The sequence below is a fragment of the Zootermopsis nevadensis genome, unplaced genomic scaffold, assembly GCF_977971745.1.
Source record: "Zootermopsis nevadensis isolate Lab colony 2312 unplaced genomic scaffold, Znev_1.0 Znev_ptg000011l, whole genome shotgun sequence".
In the NCBI taxonomy this organism is placed as follows: Eukaryota; Metazoa; Arthropoda; class Insecta; order Blattodea; family Termopsidae; genus Zootermopsis; species Zootermopsis nevadensis.
In genome coordinates this window covers 11,624,222-11,645,486 of record NW_028259143.1, presented here as the reverse complement: position 1 = coordinate 11,645,486, position 21,265 = coordinate 11,624,222, and the positions used below count along the sequence as shown (strand labels likewise).

At 37.7% G+C, this 21,265-nt stretch overlaps 1 protein-coding gene across 3 annotated transcripts in view; it reads right to left on the bottom strand.

The window, feature by feature from the left end:
- Positions 1 to 839: 839 nt before the first annotated feature.
- The window catches only part of LOC110835896 (neuropeptide Y receptor type 1), a 266,220-nt gene continuing 245,794 nt past the window's right edge, over positions 840 to 21,265 (bottom strand). For all 3 annotated transcript variants that reach the window (XM_087347284.1, XM_087347285.1, XM_022076597.2), the window contains 3 exons: positions 6,628 to 6,728; positions 2,072 to 2,162; positions 840 to 1,626 (listed from right to left, as the gene is read on the bottom strand). In XM_087347284.1, coding sequence (XP_087203410.1) covers positions 1,291 to 1,626; positions 2,072 to 2,162; positions 6,628 to 6,728 — 528 coding nt within the window. In that variant the 3' untranslated portion in view covers positions 840 to 1,290. The remainder of the gene's footprint in view (positions 1,627 to 2,071; positions 2,163 to 6,627; positions 6,729 to 21,265) is intronic.

Sequence of the window (21,265 nt, the reverse complement as noted above, 5' to 3'; positions counted from 1 at the left end):
AGAGCCCTAAGCAACTTTTTATCAGATCCGAAATGGTGCTTTCGCACTATTCAAAAGTGGCGTTTCTGCAATACAAAAAGGAAAAACATAGGAACATGTAGATAGTTGCTCAAGACAACGCGGAGGAGAACAAATATATTACAGGCTGGATGTGTGAAAAATGCAAATGGAAATCACAGCTAAGTAATACACTTAAAACTAACTTACGTTGTTGTTTGTAAACTGTAATTCGTTTCCTTGCTTTATTTTACAGCTTTAAATCACTATTCGCATAAGAATGACAGTAATCTGTTATGGGATCTTTATATAATTAATTTGTGATAACAAGAAATAAAGATAAAGTGGTAGCCATTTTTACATCCGAAATATAATCAGGTTCCTGAAGTGGACAATAATATGTTGGCAGCTGATGTATAGTACATCACGCACGAAACAAAAACAAATAATGATGACATTTTCTTTTCATACTGAGAATCGGTCAAACGTCATAGATGTGCATATGAAAAACCACTATTTTTTACTCTAAAATGTGGTATCGCTGAAGAAAGATAGTACTAAACAACCTGAAAAGAATAGTCTGTATTAATCAGTATTAAGAAATATCGGTACAGAACACTTATCTTCAGAAATTAAAATCAGTAATAAGAAGGTCTGAGATTCCGGTTTTCTTCAAACTCCCACCGTCATAAAACCTGTTTCAATACGTGTGATTTCGGTTGGAAAATACAAGTGTGTACACAAATTAATAATAAGTTTACAGACAACTAATGTTACCTTAATATTTGTAGTTTTTGTAACTTACTGTTCTATATTACTGGAAATCAAACCGCCAGACTGTCTCTTTGTGAATCTGCACAAAACGTTTATTTCATAAAACAAGACATTGATTATATAGGCTGATAATTAATTTAATCAGGTAGATACGAAGTTCAGATGTGCTGTAAGAAACAGTGCGTAACTGAGGTGACAAACACAGTACGTCTCATCAAAGCTTCGAAGTCAGGATTTCATATATCCAGTAAATCAATGATAAACTTTTTACAAACATCAAAGAAGCAACCTATACATTTATTTTGAAGATAGTATTTGGAATTTTTCGTACAGATTGAATTTGTTTTGCCAGAATCGATTGTTGATAAAATTTAACATCGCTTACAAATATTATATTGTCCGTATCTCCACTTGTCACTAAATTGCGCAGTGTCTGCAAGCCTAAGAATATCTGTTAACTCTTAATCAGTCTTTGGTAAATTATTGAGATCATTTGAATACCTTTCCTCTGATTTACACTCAGAGTTCTTCCATGTCTGAACTATGCCCACTTTTCTGCTGTTTGTCAGGTGATACATACAATTCAATAGCAACACCACCATTATTACTTGTGTCCGGCTTTCTGGTCGATCCGCGGATAGCGACTCCGCGGTAGAAACTGTTATTTGGGGGAAGAAGGGAGCACTGCAGTTGGGCTCTTGCAGAACAGGAGCGATTCCTGTCGAAACTTCTAACTGATGCACGGGTCTGCAATGTCTGCGATTTATCCATGTCATTATCAGTTGTATTAGCACGTGTAAAGCACCCTCGAATCGGGAAAGGAAATCGCTGTTGAAACTCACGCTTGAATTTCTCCTGCGAATAAAAAATGTAATAGTGTATTTTATTTAAACAAATGTTTTTGGTTATATATTCTAATGCAGTTCTCGTTTCTCAACAATGGGGAAGGTTTTAAAACTGCTTTTATGAAAATACTACTCTTATGTGTAAGTAACAGGCGTTTGTTAACTCTTGAACATTTCAAAATACAAAATCAAGGAAGATGAGAAGGGAAATGCGAGTAGCAATGATAGAGAGATAGAACACTGATTACAAAATTTTTGGTCCAAGAGGCTGAAGGGAAGATGCCTCTTGAGACACTCACACGTAGAATAAAGGTAATTATAAGAAATGCAATGTCATAAATGAATTAACTGAAAAAGGGCCCTGCACTGTGGAGGTAGTATGTTAAGAGAATATCAGTAAATAAAATGACAACTTTATTAAAAATACAGGTGATATAAACATCTACTGTACTTACATTGTAAATGCCATAGATAAATGGATTGTAACAGCTGTTACTCATAGCGAGCCAGTCACAGCAAAACCAGATGATGTTTATGTATCTATACCTGCAAACACACAAAATTGTAGCAGTGTATTTTAATCACAGGCATTCTACATTAAATACGTAACTTCGTAAAATGGCATTTGTAAAATGCCAAGATTCCATACCAGTATTTACTGATGACTTTGAAGCACTAAATTTGTATCGAATATATTTAAATATTGTTCCTAAGCCAAACAAAACATAATTTGTTTCCAATACAGAGATAAATTTGTTAATGCAGTTTAGAAATATAATCTATATTTATTCTTAGAATTACACTAAACTTATACGTATAATTTGTGGAATTATTAAATAATAAAGCAGGCAGAATATATAGTTACCACTGTGTTTTGAAGGTTTAGCATAAACAGAGGAATTAAACGTTACTGCACATTTTTTGTCCAGGTTTTTTCTTTGCAGAGTTTAACAAACACTGCGTAAACCTATGTATAAATTATACGTATTTTGACATAAAATATCAACGGACAATCCTGAAGTCACGGTACTAATTCTGGGACTATGCGTTGATGGATGGATTGGTGATATTAAAATTGATGTTACTGAAATAGAGTCTGAGAGTGTAAATTTAATTACTGTCTCAGAAGAGCTCTTCAATGTTGTATTGTAATAGGGCACTTAATTAAGAAATAAAACAAATACGATTTCGGATTTAAGGTTTTCACGGCGGTGAGTCGGAAGGTGGCTGTTTTCTGGGTTGTTGTGCCATGTAGTCTGGTAGAAGTTTACCGAAGTTTCAGAGGTCCTTGCTGCCCCCATCATCTACCATACTATATGGCGGAACTACCCAGAAGATAGCCATCTTCAAATACGATTTAAACTCAGTACAAACTCAGTCAACGCATTCATTTATTTTGATCTAATGTGATGATATCATTTATTTATATTGGTATGTAAAGTGGTGGATCTAAACAAAAATTTAAATTCTAAAGGGTTTTGACGACGGTAGTTTACACTTAAAATTATTCGTTGCCAGGACTTTTTCCATCGTCTGTTTCCAAAATCACGACGTTCCTGATGCTGGTTCTGTCTCCGTCTTCAGGTAAAAGGTACCTACTCTGTTGGGTCCCTTAGAAAGAGCTAGACAGAGACTAGCTCTTTCTAAGGGAGTATTTGAGTTAAGTGACGGTGGTACAGGAAACAAACACTTGTATAATTTCCACATTATTGCCAACAAAGAGAATAAAAATTATTCACCGAAACTAACTCTGAGAGTAGGTTATAATGTTTAAGTAAATGCCACTTCTGTGTGTTACTTGGGGAAACTGATTATTTTCAATCAAACTCACTACATATAGTTGCGTTTAACTGCATGTGGCAGTCATGATATGTAAGTACATTTTTGTAATAATCTTACAGGAAGTAAACGAAGGCAGGAAGAAATTAAACAATCATGAATTCGTAAATTTTACTTTTCGTCTAATATTATTACGAAAATCGCATTAATGAGAATGAAGAGGGACACATTAGCACAAATACGGTAGACGATAAATTTATATATAAGGTTTTTATAGGAAAACATAAACGGAGACCTAAGTGTAAATTGGAGGAAATATTTACAACCGTATTAAATAGGGCGTGACAAAGTGAAACGATTTCATATAGCTCAGGGCGAGGTATATTGCAGGGCAGTTGTAAAAATAGTGGTGAATCGATGTATTCTACAAAAAGTAATAAATGTTTTGTCTGACTATGTGATAGAAGATATTTTTCGCGGAGGAAAGGTAGTTCTGTGTTCTTAATATCAATTTATACTACGAGGCCCAGCTTATCCAAACAGTTTTGAAGCAAAGTATACTGGATCTACTGGGCTGGGGGAAATTTAAAAATAATGCGACATAAAAAGGGTCTGTTTGGTTAATTAATTTCATACTACCAATGCGTCGTGCATACAGTAGAAAACTCCAGCAGAGGCAAGTTTTGTAAGGCAGCTTAAAAACACGGATGAATTAACTTTGACGGCAGAAGACTTTTCTTGTATCGAATAAGGTGATTACCAGATTAACTTAAATGTTTGTATTCATGTCGAGCACAGATTTATTAACCTTTGCCTATTATTAGAGCAATGTTATCTAAACGAGATAATGAACTCTTAGGAGATTCTTAAAATCAGGGAATTTGTGAATTACTGACAATCAGCTTCTGCCGTGAAGTTACTTAATTACGGATTATTAACTGGTAACAGCATGGTGCCTCCAATATTTACAAATCTATAGCGTACCGTTCGAAACGTTCCGTGTATATTATCAGCGAATAAGGTTCAAATGACTTCAGAACTTCGGCTAACGTAGCTCAGCGACTCAGGTGCGTAATTCAAATTCTCCAGGCTAATAGCAGATCAGTATTTTACGATGTAAAAGCGTATTCTAAAATTTCCCGATTCATGATTCCTTCCTAATCAACCAATCATTTCTCATTTGATGTACATGACATTCATACGTAATCTTAAAATAATACATTAAAGTGCATTTTTAACGAATTTCAGTTATTTATATTGCTTCTTATTAATTAGTGTAATTTTCAGAAATATATATTTTACTTTTAATCACAATAATTATGAAAACAAATTATTGTGATTAAAAGTAAAATATATATTTCTGAAAATTACACTAATTAATAAGAAGCAATATATTCAGAAACACAGCTTCTTTGTAACCACAGAACAGCCACATAGGTGGTGAAAGAGTATTCAATGTTTGTTTATCTCCTGCGTAATATAATTTTCAGTGCATTTATACAGTGTAACCTCGATAAACCGCGGCTGTCATATGTCCCCCCAATACGATTACACACGTTCTACATATTTCACACACAACGCGGGTACTGAGGCTGTCTCTCGAAACCCGCGTATATCGTGGTTCCACTGTAATTAATTCTTCAGTTATTTCTAATGTACAGATTCTGAATGCTATTTCACCACGGAAGAAAATACCGAAATCAGAACAACCGATAGCAGAGATTTGAACCCAATATCTCCCATGAAGCAGTGCTGGTATGTAAACTCGACTGCGACGTTCAATATATTTTTTTAGAACGAAAATACTGTTGTGACCTAGAGTGCAACACCCCTGCTTCATATTTGGGAGGTCTCCGTTTGAAATCTTATTCTGGAGATCGGAAATTATGAGTCTTTTTTCTCCATAATCCCTATACACAAATGACGGGATAACAACCTACGTAAAGTCGCTACCTTTGCTTTCATGTCCATTTCAATTTATTAATCAATAATCATTGTATCAGTGACGCTATACATTCTGAATTAATGGCAGGGTCATTAAATGAACCACAGATGAACTGAACTGGAGTGGTATACGCTCCAAGTGGTCTAAGGTCTGAAGATATTACACAACATTCTAACTCTCGGAATGTGTGAAGAAGAATCACCAACCGTATGTCCCCAGGCAACCCAATGCCCTTTGGAGAGTTTTGGTGTTCTCGGGAGAACTTTAAATATTCACAAGGTGTCGATAAAATCTTCTGGTGCAACAAGTCGTGCCAGTTGCCCGTGTCCGACACGCTGGTCTTTTGTCCACAATTGACGTGGTTTGTTGTCCCAGAATATTTTATCGAACACTGTCGCTGTGAAAGCTTTAAGTCTTGTATTTATAAGGAGTTTTAAATTTTTAATTGTTTGATTTATAATTGTCACACACTCGTCATATTTCCTCTTGATCTAGATGATACAGCAGATGTGATAACATAAACACAATCTGTTTCATTTCGCATTCCATTTTCAAGATTCATAAGACACTCGCTATAAATTACGAGGCTCGTCCACAAAGTAAGTTTCCCTGGGGCCGTTTACAGAAACAAAACACAATTTCATGGAAATATTTATTGCAACAGATACAGCAAGTGTCCAGCTATTTTTCAACATATTCACCACCGGAATTGAGACATTTGTCATACCGTGGGACCAACTTTTGAATACCTGTGTCGTAGAAGTCTGCCGCCTGGGATTGGAACCACTGTGTGACAACCATCTCCGCCTCTCTGTTATTCTCAAAACGCTGACGTTGACCGGAAAGGAATTTCTTAAGGTGTAGGAAAAGATGGAAATCACTGGGAGCGAGGTCCGGGCTGTAGGGTGAATGATTAAACACCTCCCAGCTGAACTCGTGCAGGAGATTTGCTGTCCGTCGAGCCGTGTGCGGCCTAGCGTTATCACTGACCGCACTTCACAGTCGGCGGGAGCTGGAATAAGAACCTCCATCTTCAACAGCTGCAACGATGCTACTGTGAGAACGCGGGAAGTGCCGTTAGTGCATGCGCCATGCTACGTCATTGCTCTATCACGTACGCACAGTCGCTTCGCGCAATATAAGGTTTGCTAGCTGTGGGACGAGTGGGAAACTTACTTTGTGGACGCGCCTCGTATAAATTGGTGATCTCTAGCCTAATAACGCTACCTTGAGATAGTGCAATGCATTTTTTCCCACATTATACTGTTCAACAAATACCATACGTACTGATTGATTTCTGGGTAGATGTATGCTAGAACGTTGTAGGTCTGAAGAGGTAGCCAGCAGATGGCGAATAGAGCCACAACTATGACGAGCATCTTTATCACCTGCAAACACAAAAGACAGACACAATAATTATAGCTGAAACAGCTCAAAAGTTATATGTGTTTCAGACAAAACCATTAGTTTTTCTTTTCACAATATTAATTTAAAAACGAGCTTAGTTTGTGAATGGAATGCATCTAACTGTTGTCTAGATGTGTTGTAATGTGTTGTAAATTGAGCGAAAAACGACTAGATTACAAGATCATAGCAAGAAAATGGACAACACATTTGATTGCGTCAATAGTCATTTCTCCAGTCCTACGATAGATACGTTCCTGTAAAAGCAGCATAAATGAATAACTATTTTTTTAAAAGAAGGCTAAACCCCATAAAGTACCTAATTATACAAGTATCACTTACTATTATGGAATATTTATATTCAGCGTGTGTATCTTATGTTAGCAATGCAAGAGATTTGCTATTGATCAATGAGAACCGTAGTCCACCATGCCGGTTGGTACCAAGCATACGCATTAAAGTTTTAACTAAAACGATACAATGACTCATGAATTTTAAATCAGAGAGTGGTAGGGTGTATACTACTCTTCCAACGGGTTTACAGAAAATTCGTAGCAGAAGAAAGCGTAAATGAAAAAAATTACCACACTGTTACAATACCCGAAACTAGAAACAGTCTAGAAATTTCTGAATTTATTGAACTAAACTACAATAGATCTATGTGTAGTTCTGTCGTATTGGTCTCTGAAGTCTTTGTAATTTATACAAAAATCTTAGCGATATAGGCCCAGAAAATTAAATGGAGGTAGTAAGAAACTCTCAAAACGTGGTTAAAAGTTTATCTGAAAACACGGTGCGTCAAACCAAGAGACCGCCATTTTCACCCGCCGGAGTGTGAATCTGAAATTTCACAAAATATAATGTTTGATAGACATACGAATAAGTGTAGTATGTGTATAGTTTTATAAAATATTCTCAAAGAAGCGAAAATATGCGACCAAAATTTATTTTGGGGTGTTAGATAAAACGTTTATAAACACAGCTAGAAATGTATCCAATATAAAATCAAATCAACTCTAGTAATTATAACCTCCACAAGAAATATATGATACGAGAAATCCAGAAAAAGCCTTCCACTCTTCACCATTCAGAAGAAGAGAGACTGGTCGTCCAAGAAATAAATGGGGATCTTAAGCCAGATCATGAAAACTTCGTGTGCCCTGAAATAATTATTATTAAACTTCAATTCAATTCTTTATTATTAGTGTGCTGTATCAACAGCCAGAAGGCCAATTACAGATGCAGCACAGAGACGAACACACGAACACAGTAATAAATATAGAAAGGTAACAACAAACAGAATATAGGAATACCTTAATACAGAGGACGCTAATACCCAAAAAAATTACTACTAAATACATTAGTATATTTGCGATAATAATTTAAATAAATGAAGGAAATTAGACTATCGTAAAATGTGTTGAAGTGTAACAATTTTCGTCTCGAATTTGTCCAAGTCCTTGCAGACAACATTAGGCAGCTGATGTGCATCTAGCAGAAGGACTGTTTTAATTGAAGAGCTGAAACTGAACATGATAAAAATATCTCACTTTCCGAGCAGGAATGCAGAGACCGACAGCTTCCAGAAGGAAAGGACAGCATTTAAGACCGCGGTAAACCTGCGCAAGGAATAGTGAGTGCATCACTACAATGCCTTCTCTTACGCAGGGTCTGGAGTATTAATACTCTAAAGCATCAGCGTAGCTGTAATGCCCTTGGGGGAGGAAACGATAGTAGAAAAGGGCTGCAAACTTCTGCTGGATACGCTCCAGTTTGTTGGCATCAGTAGTCGTAGTAGAATTCCAAGCGACCGAGGGGTACTCGAGCGTGGATGAAACTAAGGTTACATATAACATATACAGGCAATCGAGAGAAGAGAACGAAAACGTTACTGTGCGAACAAGACACAACAACTTAAAACACTGTGAAAATATGTGGTCAACATGGTTATAAAATCGGAGCTTAGAGTCGATAAATTTTCCCATGTCTTTAATAGTGTTATAGAGGACTGAAAAAGTTTATGATCAAAGTAATGATTTTCCTGGAGAAGGAAATTACTGTAGTTTTACTAATATTGAGTTTCATGAAGTTAGCAGTGCACCAACATTGTACAGAGACAATGCCAATTTGAAGTTTGATTGCAGTCATTGGGAGATTTAATGGCACGAAAATTTTTGATATCATCAGCGAAAATATTGCGTTTAGAATGATTAATTACTTGGCATATGTCATCAATAAGGAAGTTGAAAAGTAGAGGACCCAAAACAGATACATGTGGAACAACAGAGAGGACCACAAAAGGAGATGAAATTGTTCCAGAAACATGAACCTGGGATTATCTGATGGTTAAGTAACTATAAAACCAGTTTACATAATTATCAGAGAGCACAAAAGCACTGAGCTTTTTGAGTAATAGATTAAGAGGGACAAGATCAAATGCACTGCTAAGATCAAAATAAACAGCATCAGCTTGTCCCTGGGAGCCAACTATTGAGTTAAAAAAATGTAGATAGGTTACGAGATTACTTACTGTAGATGTAGATTTTGTAAAACCATGCAGACAATCATTAAATTTAGAATTTACGTAATGTGAGTCATGATCATAAATAAAAAAAGTTGTCAGTGGAACCACGGTTCCGGAGAATTTGACGTAAATACGTCTATACGGAAAAGAAGTTTATATATTGGCTTTATTCTAAATATTTCCTTTATACCCGCTTTACAATTGAGTAAAGTTTGATTAAGACTTTGCTTATTTAACTTGAATTAGTTACGCTTAAGATGGGTCTGTGGTAGCTGAATGTAATGTAATGTAATGAAATGTAAGGTAATATATTGTAATGCAAGGTAAGGTGAGGTAAGGTAAGGTAAGGTAATGTAAGGTAAGGTAATGTAAGGTAAGGTAATGTAGGGTAAGGTAAGGTAATGTAATGTGAGGTAAGGTAATGTAATGTAAGGTAATGTAATGTAATGTAAGGTAAGGTAAGGTAAGGTAAGGTAATGTAATGTAATGTAAGGTAAGGTAATGTAATGTAAGGTAAGGTAATATAATGTAATGTAAGGTAAGGTAATGTAAGGTAAGGTAATGTAATGTAAGGTAAGGTAAGGTAATGTAATGTAATGTAATGTTTTATAAGTAACAAAAATGCCGAGTAAATTGATATTCCTTAGGTAAACGTTGTTGTTTATTTGGTGATAAACCATTGTTACACTTTTTCGTTCCACTTTTCGCCGAATGACAATGACCCTAAAATATAGACGTATTTACATCAAAAAATCAAATAATTTGCAAAAATTATTAAGTATAGAAATGGGTCGGCAGTGACTAACATTGGGAGAGTTAACTTTTTTAAGAACAGGAACTACTACTGCCTGTTTCCATTGAAAAATATTAAATTAAATCCGTGGCGTAACAGCTCCAGAGAGGCAAAGCCGACTAGCTTGAATGCTGGCCTCACGTTCACATACCTAAGCAGAGGTAAACGATCATCCAACCAAATATAGGGTGACGTGTGGTCAGCACGACGAACCCCCAGCCATTACTAGTTTTCCTGACCGGATTACGATACCCATTGTAGCTACCCAATTTCCTCATGATGCTGGGTTGGCACCAGTCCCATACACTGGTCAAAAGCTCATAAGAAAATTTCGGCTTGTTTCCATATAGTAGGGAAAAAATTATGTGTTGGACTTAGATTAAAGATGTGTTTGAATACAGGAACCCTTTATAACAAAGCTAGGGATGTCATCAAGAGATTTAGATGGTCTCAGACGACGAATTGTTTTACAAATGTCCAATTCGGTGATAGGGGCTAATGACAAGAATTCAGTGGACTCCACAGCGGAAGACTGGGATACTGGGAACGACCCGTTCTTCAAGGTCTTGAACTCTGCGGGTCCCAACTTTTCGTTGGCTTGATCTATAGACATTCGGTAGGACTCCTTGGACGAGGGATCGGCCCGTCGCAAGGCCTCTACCTGTACACAGGACAGCACAACACAGAAAAACGTGAATACGAATAAACATCCATGGCTTGAGTGGGATTCGAACCTACGGTCCCAGCGACCAAGCGGCACTAGACCCACGCCTCAGACCGAGCGGCCATTGCGGACCCTACAGTGGAAGAGGGTACACCTAAACAGGAGGTACAGTAGACTGTCTAAAATTCTTAGCAAATGCATCGGCAACAGAATGGGGTTCAGCTAAATGAGTACCGCTAACCTCAAGCTGAATAAAAGTGGAATTTATTTTTATTTTTCTATAAGACGCCATATATTTCCAAAATTGCTTGGGTTGCGACTTTAAATTGTCGTCAATCGACTTCAACCAAATACGTCTGCAGACTTGATTGCAGCTTTCACTAGCTTGCGATAGAAGGGAAATTTACTATAAAAATAACCAGAGTTATTCCTTTTAAAAAGTCTGTAATAGAAATCTTTTTTCCAGATGTAGTACCGTAAGGCACTGGAAAACCAGGGAGGGAATTTTGATTTTCTCGTAAGCCGACGAGAAATAGCCTTATCTATAGCATTTATAGCAACCGAGATCAGGCTAGCGACAGAATCATCGACAGCGGTAATAATGTACATAGAGGACCAGTCATAAATTGAGAGAATGTTATACAACAAGGTGTAATCTCCAGATGAAAATTTCCAGTAGGAAAGTTCAGAATTACTTTTACTTGTTTCAAGGGACAAGAGGACATCATAGGTGGTAAACATAAGGCTTTACAATACCAGTATCAATAAAGTTAATACTCAACTCACTGAAGTTCGTAATTACTAAGTCTAGGAGACCACTGCTGCCAACAGTTTCCATATGTCGTCTGAGGTCGAGAAGACACGTGGAGCTGTAGATGGCATCTTCCTTGAGTTTCGAATAATAATGGCAGTTAGCCAGAAGGAGACCGCGCTTCCAGTCAAAACGAGGGGTGTTAAAATCACCCATGAGAACAACTCTAAAATTTTGTGTGTTCAAATTGTTTTCTAAAAATCGAAAGTAATTTGCAACAACTTCAGGTTCAAGATCAGGGGGAACGTAATGGTTGTCAATTAGTAAATTTAGACCGTCATAAGTGTACAAATCCCTATACGTCATAAATTACCTGTCACTGCATCTAGTAAGAAGTGAATAATTGTTAATAATAAAACTGATTACGAGTTAAGAAAATATGCAAATATTAATGACATTTAAGCATCATAACGCAAGACCCTTATTCTATATTCCATTCTCACAATTCATCACAGTAAAATTAACTTCTTCATGTCATGTCCCCTTCCTTTGTCGTTGCTCTTATAAAATAGTATTTCGTACCAAAATTCAGGACATAGACCATGCCAAAATCACTGGAACTCATTACAACCGACTGGGCTTTCACTACCAAGCAATATATAACTAGTGCATGATATATAGGATAACATTCACTATAGTCCGTCAATAGCCTATGAATAAGAGGACATAAGTCTCTTTCATCTCATGGGAAATTATCCTTTAGAGAAGTTAAGTAACGACCCTCTTGGATAATATTGATGGGGGTCGCTTGTAACTTCGTATGCATAGCAATACATCTCTCTGTGAGTGGCACATAACTCAGTTATATATACCACATTGATTTACAAGTCAAATTTACAGAAATTAGTCGCAATTTCATACAGTTGAGTACCTTGAACGCTTCACAGAAATCACAGTTCTAAAGAGTAGTGTTCATATGTTAAATTCGCTTGAGTTACTCATAATTGTGGGTCACAGTGCATGACGTGGTTCTCATCACAATTTAATACAGTAACTGTAAGTGCAGAACGTAAATTCAAATGCAAATTTTATTCCTTATGCTAAGGTTAAAAATATTAGTTGCGACAAAAACTCCAGATCCGTTAATACCACCTGTAGCCAGTAAAACTTATGCCCCAACTGTAATCGACAAGTTTATATATAATTCTCTAGGAACAATCAGAATTCGTGGAAATCTTCTGTAAAAACAGTGTTTAAAGTCTTGATTCCTAGTGTTTATTACTGTTTCAATAATAACAGTTACCACATATTCCTTGGCAAAAATTACTTGCTATCAGGTTAGGTTCCATTGATAACAATTCACCAAGAAATTATCAATTTTGAAGTATCCGTATTGAAAAGATTCACAAAGTCGTCTTTTGATCTATGAAAGTTTCTTCTATATAACTTTTGTTTTGTTTTTACTAACCTACATGTGGCAAGACCTCATTGTTACTGAAAACAATAGTAAATACTAAGAAACATCTAATAAATTTGGTTATGTATCGAAAGTTTATTTGTTTTCTAGTTCTTCCTATAGAATATTACTTTTGTAGCATGGAGTGCAAGTTCGCTAAGCAATGTTAGATATACAGGGTTATTCATAATTCCCTTATTCATTACAAAAAATCGCTAGACTTGAATGGTTCAATGGATGGTAACATAGGATTTCGATAGAAAGAGAGACTCTCCAAGTTCATTTCACATACCTCATAAATGCTCTATGTGTCCACCCTTTGTAACGCGGCAGACGTTAAGTCTATAATCCATTTCCGCCCACACCCGCTACAGCATGTCACGATCGATTTGTGAGATGCCAGCGATGATTCGTCTTCGCAGTTCAGGCAGATCCCGTGGCAGAGGCGGTACAAAGACCTGGTCCTTAATGTACCCCCATAAAAAGAAATCATATGGCGTCAGGTCAGGTGATCGGGATGGCCAATGAAGCAGCGCATTGTTATTGCGCATTTATGAGGGATGTAAAATAAACTTTGAGTGTTTCTCTTTCTATCGGCGTGTCCTGTGTTACCATCCATTGCACCATTGAAGACTAGCGGTTTTTGTAATGTGTCAGGGAATTATGAACACCCCTGTAGATATCAGTCACATACCGCCTCGCTAACCTAAGAGAAGGTTCTCCAGCGGAGCACAGAACGGCGGAAGGGGCTACTTCAAGACGTTTTGTACCAGTAGACTAGATACACTGAAGCAGTGTTCGCCAAGGCTTTTTTTGGGTGCCCGCGTTATTACGGAAAGAGGTTATACTAAATAATGAAGGCCGTTCAACCATAAACATTATAAAACCAAAGCATAGATCTCGACTTACTAATGCCCATCTTGACGATTGTTTGCGAGCAGCAACATCATCCTACACTCCCAAATTTAAAAGACTGGCCGATGAAATGCAGTGCCAACAACACACTAACTTCCCACTTGAGTAGTAATAATTGTACTTATAAAACTACGTATTTTTGATTGCATGGTTTCTTGTATCATTAAACGTCTTGTTGTTTTGTGTATTATTTGGTGTCCATATCTTATTTGTCCAGAAAAAAGAAAATTTGGCTTTGTTAATTGGTTGGTGCCCGCCACGATCTCATAAACTCACAAATGTGCCCATAGGCACAAAAAGGTTGGGGACCACTGCACTAGACACTTATACAGAGGCATAAATGAATTTAAGAAGGCAGACCAACCTAGAAGTAACTTGATAAAGGATGAGAATGGCGATCTGCTTTTAGATCCCCACAACATTTTTGAACTGCTGGAAGAATTACTTCTCTCTGCTATTGACTGTATTAGGTACATGTAAATAAATACAGCTGAGCAATTAATGCCATAGCCCAGTCCTTCTCAGGTTGAAATTGCCATTGCAAGTTGAGAATGTATAAATCACCAGGTAGTGATGGAATTACTTTAAACTGATTCGAGCAGGAGATGAAGCCTTGCTTTCTGAGATTCATAAACTCCCTAATTATACTTAGAATAAAAATTATTGCCTCAGAGGTGGAAGGAGACTGTTATTGTATCAATTTACAAGGACGATAAAATTTGCTGCACTAATTAACGAGGAACATCACTGTTATGAATAGAATTTTATCGAACATTCTTCTCCCAAGGTTAAGTACATAAGTAGAAGAAATTAGGGATCAACAGTGCGGGTTCCGACGTAACAGGTTAACTACTTATCAGAATTTTGTGTTTGTCGGATACTAGAGAAGAAATTTGTGTACAACGAGACGGTATATCAGCTATTCATAGATACAAGAAAGAATGTAATTTAGTCAGAAGCTAAGTATTGCACAATATCCTCACTGAGATTGTCTATGCTTATGATAAAAGCTTCTTAACATGTGTTAAAACTAAACCTATAGTAAAGTCAATGCAGGTAAACATTCGTCTGACACGTTTTCTATTCTAAATCGTCTGAAATATGGAGATGCTTTATCGCCATTGATTTTCAATCTTGCTTTAGTTATTCAATTAGGAAGGTCCAAGAAAACCAGGTGGGAGTAAAACTGAATGGAACACATGAGCTTCTAGTCTACCCTCATGTAAATTTGTTGGGGTATAACATAAATACAATGGAGAAGAACACGCAAGTTCCAATTGACATTAGAAAGAAGGTTGATCTAGAAGTAAACACAGAGAATTCCAAGTTGATGCCACATCACCAGAATGCAGGACAAAATTGTAACATAAAGACAGCTAATGGATCCTTTGGAAAAGTTCAGATATTAGATAGCGACTGTAATAAATCAAAATTTGATTTCTGATTACATTAACAGCAGATTAAATTTGGGTAATGTTCAGAAACGTTTGCCTTCTATTCTCCTGTCTAAAAACGTAAAGATTAAAATACATAAAACTATAATTTTGCAAATAGTTGTGTATAGGTGTAAAACTTGGTCTCTGACACTAAGGAGAAACGTAGACTGAGGATGTTTGAGAACACGGTACCGAGGAAAATATTTGTACCTGAGAGGGATGAATTACTCGGTGGCTGGTGAAAGTTGCATAACGAGGATCTTCATAAGTTGTACTCATCACCAAATATAATTAAACTTATCAAGTCAAGGAGGATGAGATGGACAGGGCATGTAGCCAACATGGGATAGAAGAGGAATCCGTGCTGGTAAACTATTTCATATAATTTATATTCTACGTGAATTATCGTAGGTGTAATTGTTGTCTTTACTTCTTTTGCTCTCAGAAGTGCAATTTGTGGGAAACACTGTATTTCAGTGGGCTTTAATTACGTTATAAATTGTTCCCAAAGCTATCTAAGCTCGTATTTCTTTCTATCTCATACACGAACACGGCAATAAAATTACAGAGTCTCGGCTATGAAGAGATCGCTTACTCTTTGCAAAGGAATAAACAGTAGACTTCTATAAGTCAGAAACTCGTTTACTGTGAATTATAAAATACTAGAGACATCACCCGTTTGTCGACTTGTTTTATTTTTAAACAGAAATAATGAAAGTGCTTATGTATTATGAATATTCCAATTGGGATGTAAAAATGGTGACTGAAAGTACAAAATAATGTGACGTCATACATTTTTTATTGTTTCACGCTATCACACCGCACAGTATTTTCTTCATGCATTTGGCGATTTTCAAGCAAAGAAAAAGCAGTTCGTCACCCGAAGTAACCAAGAAAGTTACCACGTTCCTAACTTATGTAGAAAATTACGAAAATTCTCTTCTGTATACCTTCATCTTTAGGGATTTGGAGGAAACCCGGCTGGCAGTAATGCGTTGTTTTCGTCATTTCGTAATAAACCTCAGTTGTATTTATAATTTTGCCAGATACTTGAAACTTTAAAGCGCACGTCGTGGTCGAGTGGCTGACACTCCTGCTTCGTATTTGGGAGGTTCCGGGTTAAAATTTCTGCCCGGAGACCGACTATCCTTGCTGGAGGGGGGGGGGGGGTGTTTCCCATCAGTCCCTCCAGACAAATAAAGTGATAGTACCTTAAATTAGGCCACGACCGCGTACTTCCACATCCTTTCCCTTTCATTATGCTCTATCACCATCTCATGCTACTCTATATAGTCCGAGCTACTGAAAAAACCGTCGTTAAATAAATTTCAAAGTTAAATAAAATTGAAAGTTAAAATATACTCATATTACACATAATTTACATACAATGATATTTATATTTGCTGTCCTTGGTGATCTAGTGTTTAGCGTGCTCGCCACTGGACCCAAGGTTCGCGGGTTCAATCCCGGCCGAGGTCGATGGATTTTTAAAGGGTGATAAAACTGATAAAAATCCGTTGCACAACTTACTTCGGAGGGGAAGTAAAGCCGGCTGTCCCATGTCGTAGATTTACGGCATGTAAAAGAACCTTACGAGCATGATACGAGATGTTTCGTAAGCAAAATTCAGCGGCCATTTCTCTCCCAAGTCTCTCCTGATTGCCTGCTAGATGGCTCTGGCAGTCAACTCAGGATTGAGTAGAAATTGTGCAGTTAGTGGGCTAGTCACTCACTACTCGTACGTTTTAGATTATGAAACCTCCGAAAGGAGGCCCTATGCTCCACTTAAGAGTTACAAGAACTATCTATCTGTATTCGTATTTACTGTTCACTTCTATGTCACATTCCTGCATTTCTCTGTTACAGCCTGGAACATGCTGACACGTGTACATGTGAAATTGTTTCCAGAAATGGAATGTGACTATGTTGAAAATACCAGGTGCGGACAAATATCTAGGGGTGGTGTCCAGCTTTGGAATTGTTTCGTAATGCGAAACGTTTACAAATGTACGACAAATATTGCAGATTCCTAGATCAGACCAAACACTTAGAGACGTGCAGGTGAGACAGAGTTTCTGTCTACATGTAAGAAAATATTTCTCATGGTGAAAATTTTACTACAAGTTACAAGAACTGGATGTGCACCTCAACCCTCCGTGTTTGTACGTGCTTTACCTAGGTGTGTGTGTGTGCACAAGAACATTTGAATCACTCGGTATAAGATAAATTCAGTCCAAAGAGCAGAAAAACGATTATTTTGGGTTACTAATGCTCTACCATTTAAAAAATACAGTTAAGGTATAAAATTGAAGCTAATCATAGGAGGGTGACTTCAAAAAGTCATGGCAACTAATTTTTTGGGAGCAAACACGTTATATTGAAGAACGTTCAAAATATACATGTGAAAGGGCACGATATACTCCTCCGATTGGCGTAGTGAGATCAGGTAGGTGTGAATAGGTGTAGCTATAGTACTTGGATACTGGGAACGACCCGTTCTTCAAGTGCCTGAGCACTGGGGGTCCCCACTTTTCGTTGGCTTTGATCTATAGACATTCGGTAGGACTCCTTGGACGAGGGATCGGCCCGTCGCAAGGCCTCTACCTGTACACAGGACAGCTCGACACAGAAAAACGCGGACAAACATCCATGGCTTGAGTGGGATTCGAACCCACGGTCCCGGTGACCAAGCGGCAGAAGGCCCACGCCTGAGACCGCGCGGCCACTGCGGACCCCAGTAGACAAGAAAAAAGGCACATTAAGGAATGACCGGTTTTTGTCAAGAAGCTTTTACGACGTCGGAGATGGGAAGTACTACACCATCCTCCATATTCACCTGACCTTTCGCCATGTGACTATAACTTAATACCCAAATTGCAACAGCCATTGCGAGGGAAACGCTTTCGTACACGAGAGGACATTTCCAACGCAGTTCGGCGCGAGATGGCAAGATTTGGAGATGGTGAAGCTGATGGTATTCGCCGTCTTCCTCGTCGTTGGCAGCGGATACTTGATACACTCGGAGACTACTTTGGAGGTTGCTAGTCTTAATGTAAGAATTCTAATTTAACTCACTTTGAATTTTTATTAATCACAACTGAATTTGTCGAGGATTAAAGAATGAAAAAAACGGTCATTCCGTGAGTGACGACTCATTCGCCTATGCCAGCAATTTTCCTTAAACATACTAAATAGCTCTTACGATCACAAGGAGATAAATAAATTTACTTTGAACCAATAAACTATAGGGTTCATTATATTGCGACGTAGGTTGGTTCTTACGCCCTTTATTGTCAACCCTTCCTGTTTGGAGTCTGCCAACTAGAATACGATCCGACAAACACTTTTACATGGGAATCCACACACTAACCACACGCTCAACGCTTCGCTGTCTTGCTGCCGCCGTGCCCTTCAGCTTACTCACTGCATGCTGTTTCACAACTCGGCCGTGCCCAGGAATGCGACTTTGTTTATAATCCTCCTCCCAAGATGTTGAAAGATGCAGACCAGGCAGACTGGAAGTCAAGCGGCTCCTCCCCGCCAGTGTGAGTCCGCGACACTCACGTCGACACGTCACAATATTATTATACAACAATCGTCAGTTTTAAAATTACAAGATGTCCGTGCATGTAAAGGGCTCACCTGCGGTAGTGATAATTTTTGACGTGAAAATGTCTTTAAAATCGATGCCGGGTTTGGGGAGGCAATCGCGCCCAAATGAGCGACAGTTTCTGTCGAAGTAATTTCAAACTTCAATAACTCGGCTAAAAATAGACATAGCGCAGCCATCTTAGTCTCGTTTTAAAGAGAAAGGATGACGGTTTGTGCCAGTATCGCTCCGACATTCGTGGCGGACGGACGTCGCGAACTGCGCACGCGCAAATTGAACCCACGATTTTCGACTTTCCGGATTCGACACGTGTCCATAAACGGGATCATATCTCAGAGACTAAATATCCGATCCAAGTGAACCAAGTGTTATTATGAAGAGGAGTGTATATGTTATAACTCATCCTGGCCTCCAAGTGTGTATCTCAAAAACTCAAAAATATACGAGGCTGTGAATGTGAAAAAGTTTGAAAATTTCCAGATTTTCTTAAAATGTCGCGATATATGAGGGCAAAGTAAAACCAGAATTACAAAAATCGGGCACGAATGCGTAGAACACAAAATTCCAAAGAGAATGACACCGAAAACGCCGGGCCCGGACCCAAATCCAACGCGCAGTACTGCCGCGAATATAGGCAACGTAAGCGCGCTCGGACAACTCAGGCGGCATCTGACGAGCCTGGGTCAAGTATGAATGTGGATTTTGTTGCTGATGAGATGGAGAGTGTAATGGAGGTCGACCCAGACCGATCGGACCCACTTGGCATACCCAATATGGCGACGGGGGCCCAGAGACATTCGAACTAGAATATAATTGTGACATACCGCTCGTATTGATGGGCGATTTCAACACTAGTGACGAAAATTTAGAACTCTTACGTGCATACCTTCAGAAATTCTTTAAACTTGAACTAGTGAATGATTTGGACAAACCAACCACGCAAGGGAAAACTTGTATAGATTTGATATTTGCAAGAGGTATTCAAATAATTTCAAAGCCATATGTATCCTACTTCTCATACCACTACCCTGTATTCAATAAATGTAAGTTGCAAATGAATTAAACGATTCAAAACAAAAATTTTGTTTAATTTCAATATACTATACACGATTGACGTTTTCACGAAAATAACTGCGGCAGTGTCCGACACTGCCTGTCAATATTTTTGGTTCGATCAAAAATCTTTTTCACATTAAAGGACAAACAAGGAACAGACACTAAAGATCCCGATCTAATGAGATTAAAATATATGAAATAAAATTTAGACGCGCTGAAAGACAACAACATAGATTACTTTTATAAATGAAGATTAGATGAAAAAATGAATGATGTTGACTTTATCTCGGTACTTGAACAATATTCACACAAGGTCCAATGTCTCCAGAAAGCAGCAGAAGAAGCCCTGGGTGTAATCGATGAGAGAAAGCATCAGAATTGGACTAGCAAAGAAATTACAGCAGCAATTACATTAAAAAAGGAAAAATATAAAAATGCTTGAGTACAAACACTATTGAAGATGAATTAGAATATAAATGAGTACAAGCGAGAGTAAGAAAGGTTGTTGGCAAATAAAATAATAAGTTGTGGGAGGGAAATTGTAAGAGAATAGAATCAAATCTTGGTGGTCAACGCTGTACAGAAGCATGGAGAATTTTAAAAAATGTACTAAAAAATAGCAGAAATAAAATTACAATTCATATTAAACAATCACGAGAGTGGTAACACTATTTCAAAAGGCTACTAACTGAAGAAAGGCTGAAATTTAAGACGAGGTCTCAAGTTCCAGGAATTGAACGACAAACTGAACTGATATCACTCGATATACAAGTAGTTATAGACGCATTTAAACTACAAAAAATTAAAAAACCCAGGCACAGGAGTAGTACCCCCCGAGCGTATAAAACACAGAGTACCCCCCAAGCGTATAAAACACAGAACTACAAAACTATTCGAAATTATTAAAAAATTGAGAAACGTTTCAGTGGTGAAAATTTACTACCTAATGAATGGAGGTTACTATTTACAAAAAGGATAAAGACGAAAACTGCGACAACTATCGCCCAATATTAGTTACAAACACATACAGTCGGTTACATGGAAAACAATAAAACCTGGGGCAGAACGGGGCCACGGGGCAGAACAGGGTATCGGCTTTATTTCGTCTGCAATGCGTAGCGATCTATCGGGACCGGGTGAAATACCATTAGCATACAGCACAGGGTCATGTCATATCAGTCAGCGCCATTTTGTGGTTACAGTTTCTGAAATAATCACCCATGCTTGATTTTTCTCCTGCATTCTAGAATTTTTTCTCAAATTCCAGTGAAGGTAAAACCTATTCAATATTCACATCCACTTTGTTGAATGATGCG